The 15,950-nt window shown below is 40.5% G+C and overlaps 1 protein-coding gene across 1 annotated transcript; it reads right to left on the bottom strand.

Moving 5' to 3' along the window:
- Positions 1-74: 74 nt before the first annotated feature.
- Positions 75-14,162, bottom strand: TRAM1 (translocation associated membrane protein 1). The gene is made up of 11 exons (XM_056485999.1): positions 13,904-14,162; positions 10,922-10,985; positions 10,226-10,347; positions 9,907-10,023; positions 8,964-9,022; positions 8,497-8,581; positions 5,730-5,800; positions 5,536-5,640; positions 4,855-4,998; positions 3,845-4,005; positions 75-711 (listed from the first exon to the last, which is right to left on the bottom strand). The coding sequence occupies exons 1-11, from the start codon at positions 14,024-14,026 to the stop codon at positions 638-640; spliced, it is 1,125 nt and encodes a 374-aa protein (XP_056341974.1). The 5' UTR covers positions 14,027-14,162; the 3' UTR covers positions 75-637.
- Between the last annotated feature and the right edge of the window lie 1,788 nt (positions 14,163-15,950).

Genomic DNA, 15,950 nt, shown 5'->3' with positions numbered 1-15,950 from the left:
ATATCTCAAAAAGGTGTTGTGTTCTTGTAAGAAATTTCTAACCAACAAACAATAAGACTCTGCAACGTTTCCAATTAGTTCAGTTTTGTTTTAATGATATGGGGCAATTCTTAGAGCAGACATTGTGCAGCTAGTAACTACCAAATAAAAAGGTCTATTGGTGTGGTCTTGGAATCCCAAATTGAGATGTAAATTTGAGTCAAGGTAATTAACTGAAAACCCAGAGTATCTGAAAATGTATACTATGTTTTTACTTCAATTTTGCAATACTTCTTGAGGAACTTGGAAAAAGTGAAGTTGGTAGAACAATATCACCAAGATTACAAAAACTGGAAGGAATTAATACACTGCAACAGTGATCCTCATTAAGTAAGTTATTTCATCACAGTAAGTATTTAAAAAAGCATCAATGTTTTTTAAAAATTGTTGAATCCTCCCCCCAAGTATTTGAAGAGAGATAAACCTTTTCCCTTAGTCAAAATGGTTTTTTAAAAAAAGTTTCTCAAAACAACAGCAATAATCAAAAAACATGAATTGTATTTTCTTTAATCCATAATATCTCTAGTGCTGAAGGGCCATCCATGTAAAAAGCAGAATCTTTGGGGACATTAGTCAATTAACTTAATAAAACCCAGTTTTACGAGGATTTATCCTTCCTGCTGCGAGGCGAGTCTGCTCCGTTTGAGGTCACTGTTCCATTTATTCCATTTTCTAGAAAAAAAGAAGAAAACACTTTTCAAATACAGTGAGTCTCTTTATATTCTATTACATTTTTGTGGGTCCTACACAAACAGCCTTTGATTTCTTTTCTGATGTATCTTCTTTGTTAAACCGCTTAATTATCATTCAGAGAGCAACAGTAAAATGAAGTTTTTACAACATGCAATATTTAAAGTTTACTACAATAAATTCCAGTTTCCTGATGTGGACAGACACTGAGATGTGTGCATTATATAAATCTAGACTGAAAATCAAGACCAGTTATGGTATTTTAGAAGATATTCTGTGAGAAAGTAAAGCACAACTTGAAGATACGATGACATGGCTCTGTGAAATTTTGGAGACACAGTATATACTCAGTTCTCTGCTACAGGTCTTAATTATTTATCCCACCTACCTCATAATTCTTGCCAAAATTACACTCCTTTAATTACCTTTACAACACTGATACACAGAGGAAATCCTTTATACACAGATGCACTCACAATTTTTAAAGCACATACTTTAAGATATAGAATTAATTTACGTTATGATGAAGATATTTACATAGCCAAGACAGACAGAAGTAAAACACTAGTTCAGATTTGCAATGGGTATGTGCAGGTGGAAAGAGTTCAAGATCAGGCACCTATCTAAGAACACAAAGCAAGGATGTGTTACCAGCTGCAGCTCTTGACTTCTATCCCACTTCAGGCCCAGAAGATCTCAAGAGGTTTAATCTGTTCAAGTACCACAGTGATGATTTGCAAGCAAAAGTTGCCCCTAAACCAACAATGCACATTCTGTGCATACAACTAGTAAAGTGGAGCAACGTGATACTATTGGGAATTTAAAGTATCCCCTTTATTCAGTTTCACCACAACCAAGGAAACAGATGTTGCCTGACAGTAACCATATTTATAAAACAGATCTAAAGAGCACAGTGCATAGACAGCTACAATTCTTGCAGCCTAACATCTCTGCCCTGACTCATATCATTCTGACTTCAAGCAACAGCTGCTGGTGTCTGGAGTGCTTTTAAAAAATTATATATATATTTATACAATGGACTGGTTAAACTTATTTTTTCCATCTGCAGATGTGCTGAAGGTCACTAGAGTGTGGCCAATCTACAAACACAAGTGTTGGCCTCCCTTTTTCACCCACAATACCAAAATGCTCCCATTCATGCATACAAGCAACAAAAAAAGGCAACAGGGAGAGCCACACATGAGCAAGAGACCAGACACAGGCCCAAAGAGTCAAGTGTGTTTGATCACATATCTGGCTGTAAATGACACCACCACTTTAAGCCTGCATAAGGTGATCTTTGGATGAAAACTAGATTATTTTTAAATAAAGAAAATTACAAACAGTTAATTAAACTCAAGTCAACTAACTGAAATTACACTTTCTTAAACAGTTTAGGTAAAACAAAGAACTGGAATCAGCATGTGGCTGGATACCCCACCTACATCCCCAGCAGGATTTTTCTGTCATTTCTTGCTTTTGGCATAGACTAAAAGTAGTACATCTTATTGTTCCTGGGCTCCCAAAAAACATTCAACCACAAAAAAAAAAAAAAAAAAAAAAAAAAAAAAAAAAAAAAAAAAAAAAAAAAAAAAAAAAAAAAAAAAAAAGAGTGCTTTAAGCAGTTCAATTCCATGTATTACTCAAAAACACTGCTTTGCTGCACCCTATGCAAGTGTTCTGAACAGACAACATAACAGGAGTATTCAAAACACAAGAATTTGAATGAACTGAGTTCTTTTATTTTCATTTAAAATAAGGAATAAAATTCTTCAGTGCTCAAGACAGGCATAGTTCAATTATTTTATGAATTAAACCACAACTCCAATTAACTGACTTTTTCACTATTTGTTTACCACTTGCAAGTCTCCACTTAAGTTGGGTGAAACCCAGCAGATTCACTAAACTACATGAATGAAATAGATTAAGAGATTTTTGAAAGTTATTACATTTCTGACTCTCTGATTAAATCACCATCAAGGTACTTATTTTAAAATTATTTGACATAAAAGACTTAAATAAAAAAAAAACCAAAAGCATAGTGAGAAGACCATGAACATGAAGCTCTGATTAAACAGGTCATTTACATAGGAAACTACCTTCACTCAATTATTAAAAAAAATTCCAACTGAATTTTCAGATGACAAAAAGACCCCCAGCACAACACAAAAGCCAAGTTGTGATAATTACAAATCATTCTAAAGGGAGTCCAGCAGAACCCTCAACCAACATGATTTTAATAAAAATAGAAACTTGGGAGAAATAAAAAAATTATTGATCCCCCACCACAAATCTCAGTTCTCAGTGCAAATGGTCTTGACACACATTACTTTCAATAGATCAAGAAGTGGAACAGGTTGGTAATACATGACTGGGAGCAAAGGATCATTCTGAAGAAAGCTTTTGAAACAACTTCTGTCATTTCAAAAGGGTGCAGAAGTTATTCAAGCTAGTAATTAAACATACAGAAGTTCAACTGTTGGTGCAACAGATATACTGAAGTACAGGGATTTTTTTTTTTAAGTGCACATAATCTTTTCTTGGAGGAAAGAGCATTTGTTCATGTTTCATATCGTTTTCATAAAAGGGCTTTGCCATAATTAAAAGTCAAATCTGGACTCTTCAGTTCATTTCCAAATGCTTCAACACAGGTTTAGAGCAATAAGGTGTTATTACCTTTCCTTAAAGAACTACCAGTTTCTGTTTTTTGTAAAAACAGTCCAACACAAAACTTTTTACTGGGTGGATCTAAACCCTCAGAATTTTGTAGCAATGAAAAACAAGCTGGAAATCTACCGCAAGAAAATTTTACAAATTTTGTTTCCTTTATATAAGAGAACAAAACATAAGTATGACACATTTTGTTCAAGTGATGAAATTAAAAAGAATAAAAAAAAATCATGCTGCATTAGCCAAATTCCTTAATTTGGGCAGTTAGAAAACCCAACAATATATAGTGGTTTTTCTTAAAAATCTATTCTCCCCATGGTAATATTCACCAGTACTGCTTCTGTAGCTGAGTCATCTGACTCACAAGTTAAACACAAAATGCTTCTTTTGCAACCTAAAGTTGGTTTTGAGAAGTCAAGACAACAGAAAAACTGAAACTACAAACCTCTTTCTTTTCTGGAGTTCTTTCCTTTAGCTGATACAAACTTCTTTTTCACTGACTGAGGCTGAGAAGAAGAATGCTCTCTCCACCTCCGAAGCTGGAAATTAATGAACTTCCACATCATAAATGCTTGAGTCATGCAGATGGAGGCCAGCACACTGATTCTAGAAACAAATAATAAGCAAGGTTTTATAAGGAAGTTTGTCTCACGTTTTTTGGCAACTTCCATCCCCTCCTCTTATTAACATCCCTTTTCTAAGCCAGGAGTTTGCTTGCATAGGGCAACACTGGGCTTAAGCACAGATTATCAAAACAAGATATAGAGTGATGGAGAAATGTTTGCCCATCAAAACTAGCAAGTACTAGGTTTCTTTCCTGCTGTCTTTCTCAGAATTACTCTCAGGTAGTAACAGCTGAAAATGGCTTAAGAGTGTCTTGCAGCTCAGAGTATCAATTTTGCAAGGTAATGCTGACAGGGTTAAAGTTTCAATAGCTCTTTTTCTGCATTCCTAAGAAGGTCAGGCAGTTGGATCACCCAGCAGCAATAGAAGCCATAATAAAGACAGAGAAAGGGGCAGTAATGTTTAACCAAGACCAAAGTTGCTCTGGACACAAGACCTTGACCTCTAAGATAAACTCACAGCAGTCATATCTAGAATTCTATTTACTAACTTTAAAACATTTGAAAGTAGTGTCTGTAACTGGATATTCCTTTTAATTCTGTTGGTTTGTTTGCGGTTTGGTGTTTTTGGTTTTTTTTGGGTTTTTTTTGTTTGTTTTGTTTTGTTTTTCTGTTTGCTTGTTTTTTTTAAACAAATAAAAGAGTGACCAGTTACAGATTTCTCAGCTGTAGACTAAATTCAATCTTACATAAGCTATTCCTATTGATCCCATTGGTTGCATGAAAACACTCAGTCATTCAGAATTACTGGCATTAGTACCATAGCATTTACACTGTGTATTTAATACGGGTTTGCAGAACATGCTTAAGAACTGTTCCAGGTTTACTATACCTAACAGCCAGGATGTTAAAGTTCCCAGTACTGAAATTCAGCTGCTGATCTTCTGCTCTTGCCAATCCAAAGCCAAAAGTGAGGACTGAGAGAATCAAGGTGAGAAGCCTTCCCAAAACAAAAAGAACTGCCCACAGTGAAAATCTAGAAAAAAAACCACCACAAACACCAAATAAACTTTCCATTCAAAATGAATGCACAAACAATGCAAATGCTTACCCTCTACCATGCAAATTTATTTGAAATGTAAGACTTATCTAAATACATGATTTTGCACCTATCTAAAATGCATCTTGTATTATGTTATGAAAATTGATTTCAACTCAATGGAAAATGCTTTCCAGTGCTATCAAGACCAAAAGCACATTTTTAGTTCTTACAGAGCTGGCTGTATTAGCAACCTATCCTGTTCCTTTCTCTACAAAACGTAAAAAAAATCCCACGTTAGTATAGATTGAGATATTTTAAACATTTAATACTGCTACTAATATTTACTTGAATGGGCTAAAACAAGGTAAAAAGTATACTGATGGTTTAGAAATATAAGTACTAACACTAGTCTGGAGAACTGTGGTTGCTTAAGAAACACTGAACATCCTTGCAATTTTGGTTTCTGGTTAGTTAAATGCAAAAGGCTCTAAGACAGAAATTACATGGATTTTAAAGATAAAGACTATTTACCCTTTCTGGTATTTTTCATCACTGAAGTAGAAAAGACGGGATATGTGGAAAAGGAATTCAACGAAGTAATGCAATACCAGAAGAACAAGTCCAAGATGGGTCAGACTATCAAAACAAATAAAACAAACATTCAGACATTTTGTTAGATACTTAAGGCAGAGACTGGAACCAGCAAAAGTTTACAATTGACTTACTTCAGAAGATAGGCTCCAGCAATATGGAAGAGGTAAAGTCCAATGTACACAATCTGGCGAAAGATATCTTCCTATTTGGAAGAAAAAAGTGGCCATGTGTTATAAACAATTTTATACAGTATTGTACTATGTTATCTGTTATTACAAACTATTCCCTAGTCTTGGAAATTCTTCTTGGTGTATCAGCTGCCTTAAAGTGGCCTGGTCTGGCACTGAGTTACTCAGCCTGGATCATCTAATTCCACACACAACTTATTGCTCACTTACCAGTAATATTCAGTATCTTACATATCTACTGTGAGAAAAGGCATCAAACATAGAAAGACACTTTTTAAAAGGATCCACTTTTATTTGTAATGACCACTGTGAATTTATATTGCAATATTTATTTTGTATGTATTACTGTATCATCAGATCCCACTGATCCACATGTTTGCTGCCCATCAAATTGTCAGATTGCTACAGAATAAAATGACAGTCTACAAATCAAAATGAAAGGTTTTTCAAGTGTTGAGATCAATTTTAAAAATTCAAGGCCATCCAAAATTGTGGCATGCTGTATCTGGCAGATGCAGAGAATACTATTATTAACCAGTCATGCTAAAGCACACAGTCCCACTTTAAGTCAGGCTTTAGCCAGCCCTATGAAACCAAACACTTCACGGAGAAGAAATAATAAAGAGAAAGACACACAGCACATGGAAAGCAGATTGTGTCATCTGTGAACAGAAGAACCACTGAAGTATGCCAGATCACAATAAAAACCTCCTTTGGAGTGGCAGCAGAGTATATTCAATTGTGCTTAAGAAACTCCTTCTTTTTAGAAAGATTCTCTAAACTTCAAGCAAGGATCTTTAGCTTTATCTTGTATATATTTTAATCTTACAAGAGCTATACTATGTTATTCAACACTCAGTATCAAATCCAACAAACCCATAGAATCAAACAATTGTGACAATATCAAACATCCCACTCATAATACACAAAGAGCAAGAAAACAAGTGGAGAAAGACCTACTCTAAATTATCTAAAAGAAAATGAAAGAAAAAAAAAATCAGATAAAGACACAGTAAGTACAAATGGTCAGTTTCTCCAGGCACAACCAGGACCAGCCTCCAACACTTTAACTTTAGTACTGAAATAACATTTAAACAGCCCATGCTGCCTGCTTAGACAAACTGTCAGAGAGTGTGGGCCTTGTGGAATAATGCACAAGGTATCCATGACTATACAGGAACCAGTGTCAAGAAGTTCTTTTCCTGTTTATCTCAGCAGGACAAGTAACTAGAGTAACTGAGTAAAAGCAGCCAGTTCATTCAGGAGAAGGAATAAGGCAAGGGAGCCAAGATGGCAGAGATTAAGCTGTGGTTAAAGAAATATCAACTATGAACTTGCTAAAATGAATTAACTATCACTCTTGAAACTTAATGCAAAAGTCAGAGGGCACAATTTCAAGCAGTTACCAAGTAAAACACTAGTATTCAACATACAGCACTTAGGCTACAGCTTTCCTTAAGTTAATTTAAGAAAAATCTCCACACTTGGCTGTGAAGTCAAATTTGAAAGGTATCACCAGCACAACAGGGGAACATCAGCTGCAGTGCATCTGCAAAACAGTATTCATACTGCATCTGAGCAGAATAAAACAGTGCATCTCGTTACTATTTTACTAAGCCTCTTCTAGGCTCCTGCACAAAGACCTGTGGTTATGAAACAATTATGTTTCATTTTCTTGAATAAAGCAGAACTGGCAACAGAGGTGCAGCCTAGTCACAGAGCAACAACAGTCACAGAATGGCTTGGGCTCAAAGACACCTTTGTAGATCACCTGCTCCAACCTCTATTCCATGGGCAGGGACATCAATAGCTTGACCAGGGTGCTCAAAGCCCTATCCAGCCTGACCTTGAACACTTGAAATGAAAGCAAATTCTCTGGGCATTGTGTTCAGAGTCTCACTGTCATCATCATAAAGAATTTCTTCACATCTGCTCTAAACCCATCCTCTTTCAAAATCATTGTTCCTTGTCACTACAGACCCCAATAAAAAGTTTCTCTTCATCTTTCTTATTAGCCCCTTCCAAACAGTGAGAGGCTACAATAAGCTCCCTCACTGTGAGCCTTCTCCAGGCTGAACAACCCCATCTCTCAGCCTGCCTTCAGATGGGGTGCTCCAGCCCCCTGTTCACCTTCACAGCTCTCCTCTGGACCCACTCAAACAGATCCACACCTTTCTTGTGCTGGGGACCCCAGAGCTGGATGCAGCACTCCAGGGGCAGTCACACCAAGCAGAGCAGAGGGGCAGAATCCTTTTTCTCCACCAGCTGGTCACTGCTTGTTGTGCAGCCCAGGTGACACCTGGCTTTTTGGGGTGCAAAGGTACATTGCCAGCTCATGCCCCATTTTCATCCACCCATTTAACTGCTATTTAAACCAAATCCCAGACTTTCATACTCCTTTGGTGTATAGAATTATTCACAGTTTATATTCCACACCTCTATTGCGATTCATGAAGGAACTGTGATTTCAATGAGCCTATTCAGTCTATCAATTCTGAGAAACAAAAACACCAAAACAAAACAAAAAAAAAATTGAAAAGAAAATCTCACAATCACTTGCTCTAGGGAAAATTCTTTCAGTGGATGAGAAACAGTAGTAATATTTATTTATATAGCAGATATTTAGCAATTTTACTGCAATTATGATTTAACTGAAAAGAAAAGAAGCCACCTTTCTCTGGAGCTCCTCCCATTTACATTTTAAACTTACTTTTTTAGTTTTCTGAAAGTACAGTTCTGGAAAAGCATGAAACCAGTATGCCAACTGTAAGATGTAGAAAAACTTCATTTGAAACCTGTACAATACAGCAAGAATTGAAGAGTATTATTTATTATGAATTACTTAAAACATTTCAATATCTTCTAGTGAACTCATTTTACCATTGTCTCTTAAAGAAAGAAATACTACAGATCCTTTGTGCCAGCCAAGACTAAACTAATATTTTTAATAACAAAATCATTAAGACAAAGCTTGTGAAAATGTAATTCTTTAAGTAATAGCTTACATATAAAAAAGCTACAAGTTGTTAAAGAATCGAGCCCACATAAATACATCCAAAAATACATTAGTAACTAATATAGTTGTACAAACTGCTTATTCTACACAGATTGTCCATGACACCCCTAGGCTGAAAGCACTCCCTCCTCTCCCCCAGCAATCCTAAGGAAGAGCCTTACGGAATCAGAGTGTGCGGATAGTCCCTCCACAGAGAGGTCGGATCTGATATATAGTTTTCCTAAAAAAAGAAAAGAACAAACAAAAAAAAACCCAATAAATGCTCTAAGATGTTACTTTCTAGTCAGAAATAATGACTGGGCACATATGTAAGCAAAAATACATCTACATACACAAGTAAAAGCTGCAGATCTATAAACTTTCTTTTTTAAAAATCCCTGAGAAATCACAAATAAACAAAACCAAACCAACCCAGAAAACAAATCCCCAAAACAAAAGACAGTTCCTAAGACAGTGCACTGGCTTAGGAACATAAAAAGCAACCAAACAAATTGAGTGATTATTCAAGACAGAATGTCCTCATGAGATGGAGATAATTCCAGAATTACTACAGCCACAAGTCTTCTCTTGTAAACTGCTAACAAACTTTGAACCTAACTTAGAGAAGGAAAGGTTTTCCAGGAGTTATCATGTTAAAACAAAAACAAAAAAGGCACAGTCTTCCCTTTCTAAGAGCTAAGCTCATATACATGCAGCCACTAGCAAAGAGTTTGTCACCTAAAAGCACACAGACCTGAGGTTACAGCAATCTGTCATATACCCCATTCCCTAAACTCCAGAATGCTGTGTGTGGTGTTTTCTAAACATTTATTTTATTTTAATAAACCAACATCAAAAAACCTAAAGAGAATTAAATACCGTAATAAAGTTAAATGGTTTTATCTTATTCAGTTTGACAGGAAATCAACTCAAGGCTGAGCAACAATAACACTACTGACTTTATACTCAGTTATGAATACAACTCACATAGAACCCTTAAACTTGTCCCCACTTTAAAATTAAAATCAGCTAAAACCAGAAAAATAAGCCAAAAACATATTTATCATCAACATAAGTGAAATTTTTGAAATCTCATAATACAAATGGAAGACAAAGCATACTTACAGAGACAAGAATACTCGTTCCCCAAACACAGGAGAAAAGGTAGAATGCACTAAGTTGCCCAGACTCATTGAACTTGCTATGCTTTGTTTTTGAAAAGTGCATTTTCCTGTTGATTTTCTGAAATGAAAGTCCACTGTTATTTATATGCTGCAGTACTTCACATTTATTTAGTAACTGCATTAGAGTATCTGCAAGTTTTAATGCACGTTTTTACAGTTAAAAATTGTAATGCAGAAGTTTACTTTCAAGTTAATAGTCTTAAAGTCTAATTAAAACCCAACAATTATCTTGATGAAAGGAATTAATATTTTGTACTTACATCCAGTACATACTCCTGAATTATAGCATGTATGATTATTGCTACAAGCATGTAAAAGAAAATTGTAGCCAAGTCTTTGATGCCATAGTAATAGAGAGAGATTGTTTCTGCAGATTGTTCTTCTAAAAGACAAACAGAATTAACTGTTAGGCACCAATACAGTTTAATGGTTAATAAGTTTATTTCTCAGAGTGAAACCTTTCAGACAAAAGGAGTTTGTAGTCAGCTGAACAAATAAAAGTCAAATTAAACTGCCACCATGAACTAGGTCACTAGACTGTTTATAGCTGTCTTCTCCATCACATCACAAACTCAACTTGACTCTGGAAAGATACTATAAAACTAAAATCTTAACTGCACTTAGGAAGCTTACCCAAATATACTGAAAGTGGACATAAAAATATGTTAAACTATCACCCCACTTTGACTCTAAAGATTATCACCTGCAAAAACAGAGTAAGAATTCATGGGAACTTATCTACCATTCAGATGGTGTTTCAGCACAAATGACAAACCCAGCAGAACAGAAACATTATCTTTAACTTAATTAGCAAAACAATGTTTTAATAAAGTGAAATTCTTGGAAGCAGCTCATTATCTATTGAAATTGGCAAGTTCCCTTCCTGTCAAGTCTAGGAAGCATGGCACGTAATGATGTCTGATACACTTCTAACTAACCTCCTGCAAGATACAAACCTGTGGCAGGAATGGTGACATTGTACTGAAGTGTAACAAAAATGACTGCTGCTTTTGCTGTGATCTGAAAGACAAAACACCAAAAGTGCTGTAAATTCTCATGGAAATAAACTACATTAAACTGAGAACATTTGCCCATAGCTTTGGCACCCTTGCCCAGCACGTTTGTCTCCTCCCCAAAAACTGACCAACTCCTATTATCTCGCCACTGCACCTGACTTTCCAAGGGCAGCACACATGGTGTGATCTCTATAGGTTTGTTTACAGAACACTCAACTTGCCAAATGAAAGATCCTTGAAATTGTTACTTACAAACAGCCTTTCCTACAACAGTAAAATGAAAACACATGCCACAATTCTGTAGTATTACATTAACAGAATGTACAATATCATGGAGTCCCTAGACCATGATGCATTCAGCATCGGCTGAGAATAAACTTTATTAATTTTTTTTAATTAGACAAAATTTGAAACTCAGTTATCATATTCAGAAATCTGTGGGTGATCTGAAAAATTGGACAGGGAAGGAAAAGAGGCATAAACAACAGAAAACAATTTCAGGCCAGTGGGATACCAACTCAGTACAATTAGCATTCTTTTGACCCTGGGGATCCTTTGGCAAGAAGCATAAAACAAATAAAATTAAATTTAGCAGTAGTGGTACTACCCCTCTATGATGAGCTGAGCTGTAAGAAAAACCAGAATGAATAAAAATAATTTGAAGAGAAGATGTTGTCCTAATGGTTTTCTTTGGGGGGGAGGGGTGGGGTGGGGATATAACCCCCCCCCCCCCCCCAATATATAAGATGGATTACAAGTTCTTATTTGTCAATAAGCAGAAACTTGTTCTTTACTATAACACATCTTTGTTGAATCTTAGCATGAATCAACATGTCCTGAATGAGAGGGAAAAATAACTGTGCTTTACCATATTCATGATCAGATGGTTTCTCATTGCTGTACAAACCCAACATCTATATGGTAATTAATAAGGCTGACAAAAAACCCAAGCTCCTTTAGGAATCCTGGAAGGATATGCTGAGTGTCTGAAGATAATGACTAGGTTACTACTAGCATTAATTATTCACAGGAAGTGAGATTTTTAAAACCAGTGCTTTGTCAACAAACCCTTGATTTTCTATGAAATCCTGAATACGTGGCAGACTGTTCAGTCCATGTAACTTCAGGGAATCCAACTAGTTTGCTCAAATTAGTGAAGTTGCCTTGGGCTCCCTATTCATCAAGGGAGTCCTCAGAGGACAATTCGAAACAGAATTCAGTTTTGAACTGCCCTCTGAAGGCTCTGTCAGCTACTCTCAATACTGGAATTGTGCAAGTATAAACACCTTACCATACTGACATTAACACAGCAAGTGATTTCCAGCACCTGTACCAAAGCATTTAAAAAACTGCAACATACTACATCTGTACCAACAGTGACACATGGCCTTCTTACACTGGGTTAGAAAATACAGTGTGTTAAAAAACCTCAAAACAAAATAATTCAGGACATTCAATCCCCAAAAGCCTCTAACCCTACCAGTAATACTGTTAATACAGTAAGCCTAATGTAGGCACAAAAAGAACAGTTTAGGTTTACCTCTTTAACTTCATTCCCCATGAGAATCACCATATAATAGCTGTCTTCATGATTTTTGATAGCAAACCCAGACACAACAGCATAGCTGGTCTGCCTTTTTATCTATCTATCTATCTATCTATCTATCTATCTATCTATCTATCTATCTATCTATCTATCTATCCTAACTCCACTGGCCTTCAGAGCTGAGCTGTACCAACACCTGGATGAAACCATCCTGAAAACCATCCCTATAAGGAAAAGGTCCACAACCCTTAACAAATGTCTAAAATAAATGTCTGAACAAATGCGTAAAATATCTGAAACATTTGGTCAACAGTGTCTTAATTCGCTGATCAATGATCTTAGATCAGGGATAACATTTTGGCGGTCACGTAGGTAATTCCAGCGCCAAAAAGGCACTGGGAGCATCTGCATTCAACATGGGGGCCCAGCGAGCAGAGGGCCTGCAGCAGGGAGAGCTCGGCTGTGCCGAACCCCGGGCGTTCGGAGGCTGGAGGAGGCGGCGGGGCGCCCATCCAGCCCATCCAGCCCATCCCAGCCCATCCAGCCCATCCAGCCCATCCCAGCCCATCCCAGGCGCAGGGCGCCCGGAGCCGCCGGCAGCCCCGGGATGCTCGGCGGGCGGGGGCGCGGGCAGGGGGACCCGAGCGCGGCCGTAAGGACACGTCACCGCTGCTTTGCTTTGCTTTGCTTTCCTTTCCTCTCCACTCCTCTCCTCTCCTTCCCTTCCCGCCGCGCCGCCCGCCGGGAGCCGTAGTGCCGGCGGGGCCCGGCGGGGCCGCGCACACAAAGAGCGGGGATCGGCCGCGGCGGCCCGGCCTCGCCCCCCGCCCCCTCCCCGCCGAGCCGCGCACTCCTCCCCCTCTCCCCGGCTGCCACGTAACCCCGCCGCCCGCAGGAGCCCCGCGGCCGCGAAGGGCAGCGCTCCGGCCCCGCTCGGCCTCCCGCCCGCGGCGCGGGGAAGCGGGACCCGCGTCCCGGCGGCAGCCACGGCTGCGCCCGTGCGCGCCGAGCCCGGGAGAAGGGCGTTCCCGCCGGGGAAGCGGGGATGCGCCGCGGGGAGGGCGCCCGCGGTGGCTCCCGGGCGGTGCGGCGGGCGGGTCCGGCTGCCGTCTCCGCTACGGCGGGTCGGGCGGGGGCCGCGGGCAGGTGCGCCGGGGGCGGCCGCAGGGCTCCCCTGCAGCCCGCACAGCTTCCCCTGCAGCCCGCACGGCCTCCCCTGCAGCCCGCACAGCCTCCCCTGCAGCCCGCACAGCCTCCCCTGCAGCCCGCACGGCCTCCCTGCTGCCGCGCCCTCCCTCCCCTCCAGCAGAGAGCCTCCGGCGGAGCGGGAGGAAGCGGGAACAGGACCCCCGGCGGGGGCGTCGGTGCCGCCTCACCTCGAACATGAGCCCCAGCAGGAAGATCATGGCCATGCAGGACACGATGTCCGCATGGTTCTGCACGATGAACTCGTGGCTCAGCACCGGCGGGTTCTTGTTGCTCTTCTTGCGGATCGCCATGGCGGGCCGGGAGCTGGCCGCCGCCGCCTCCCCGCTGCCAGCACAGCTCCTCCGGCCGCGGCCAGGAAGAGGCGGAGGGGAGGAGGCGGCCGCGCAGCGGGAATGGCAGCGCCGCCGCTCCGCTTCCCCGCCCCGCCGCAGCAGCGCCCCTGCCGGCCGGCGGCGGGACAGCGCCCGCCGCGCAAACGCGCCAGCCCGGGGCTCGCCGGCGCCGAGCGGAGCCGAGCCGAGCCCTGAGCGGCACCGGGCAGCAGCGCTGTGTCCCCGGCAGCGCCGGCCGCATACTGGCCGGCGACAGCCCGAAACCCGCGCTGGGCGCCGGCCCAGCTTCACTCTCCTGCCCGGCAGCGGCGCCAGGAAAGGACCGTGGGTCTCCTCCCGGCCGCGGAGCCGACCCGGATTCCATTCCCCCCGGAATCTCCCGCTATCCAGACTCACCACTGGTGTTTCTCTCCACCAGGGTTCTGGCTAAGTTTGGTTGCCACCAAAGCTCTGCCAGCTGCGCTCCCGCAAAGCGTGAGGAGGCCGCCCTGGCCGGGCTCGTTCTGGGTGCCACCGAGTGGCAGCCGCACCGGGCAGGTGTCCCCGCTGCTCACACGGTACTGTGTAACCAGAAAGGACAGTAACAGTAACAGTACATCCCATTCCAAGAAAGCAGACGGGAAGAAAACTAAGCGGGAAGCACAGAGCCAATAGACAGAAAAGTTAGATGTGCATTAAAAAAAAATTCAGTAACAGAGGCTCTTGTCAGGTTCAAACGATGAACGAGGAGGTCTGAGAAATCAACACTGATGCGGCGCTGAACCAGGCTGAATGCAGCGGCCCTTCAACCCTCGCAAAATTCATGCCCATCTTTATTATTAAAGCTTTTGTTAGGCAGATACTCTCAGTGGATATTTGGAAAAGAAATATAAAGAAACAGATAATTTATAGCTGAAATTGAGTGTTGTCAGAACGGCTTTTGCTGCCGGCAGGTTATGAATGAACACAGGGCAAGAAATTAAGGTGTAGCTATTTGGTATTGGTTTGCTTTGCCAGAATTGAGAGTGTGCACCAAATTCATTGTGTGAGCTGTTTTAAATAGGTTGATTTCTTCCAACTGTATGGAACCGATTGATCAATGTAAGATCAGGTTTTTCAACTATGAAACATCTTCATGAGCTGTGTAGATGCTCACAGGTTTTCTATGAATTTATAAGGAGACAGCTGTATTTGGTGTCTGGATATTATCTAGGACACTTAAACATACAAGTTTAGTCTACAGAAGTAGACTAAAGTCTACAAGAAAGTCTACAGAAAAATTTCCCTTCACAGCTGGATATTTTTTTAAACAGGAGCATTCCTATTTTAGTCCCAAGATGTTTTGTGTTCTAGAAACGCCTTAATCCCATGACTGTACCAGTATTGTGCAAATGTAAAGTAAGGAGGGCATTATTTCAACAATAACAATGTTGAAACATTGTAAAACAAAGTATATCCTTGATTGCATACAGTATAGCCATGGATGGAACATACTGTACCTATGAAATACACCAGGTTGGAATAAAAAATGGACTCTTTTAGGCAATATAAGTTTGCACCTATTTCCCACCTCAGACTTAAATGAGGTCATCTCATCTCCACAGAACATAACAAACAGGACTTAACTGGGACAAGACATGCTTTCCTCAAGCTTTAATCAGCAAGTGCGAGTGCCTGGTTAGATATCCTGTCCTACAGGCCCTCGGTTTCAGCTTAGCTGTGTGTTTGCCCTGATGATACACTGCAAACTGTGACACTGAAATGGAAAACAAGGCAACTTGTTGCCTCACCTCAAGTTTCCACACCTTCCTTCTATCAGGAGTTTCCTCTTCCGTCATATGAGGTTTTGTATGGCACTTTAGGCAAAGTGGGATGCTCAACCCTCAGTCTGCTGCTTGCCATG

This window comes from Oenanthe melanoleuca, chromosome 2 (genome assembly GCF_029582105.1).
Source record: "Oenanthe melanoleuca isolate GR-GAL-2019-014 chromosome 2, OMel1.0, whole genome shotgun sequence".
Taxonomy (NCBI): Eukaryota; Metazoa; Chordata; class Aves; order Passeriformes; family Muscicapidae; genus Oenanthe; species Oenanthe melanoleuca.
Note: the sequence above shows the minus strand (reverse complement) of the source record. Positions and strands in the feature narration are given on the sequence as shown.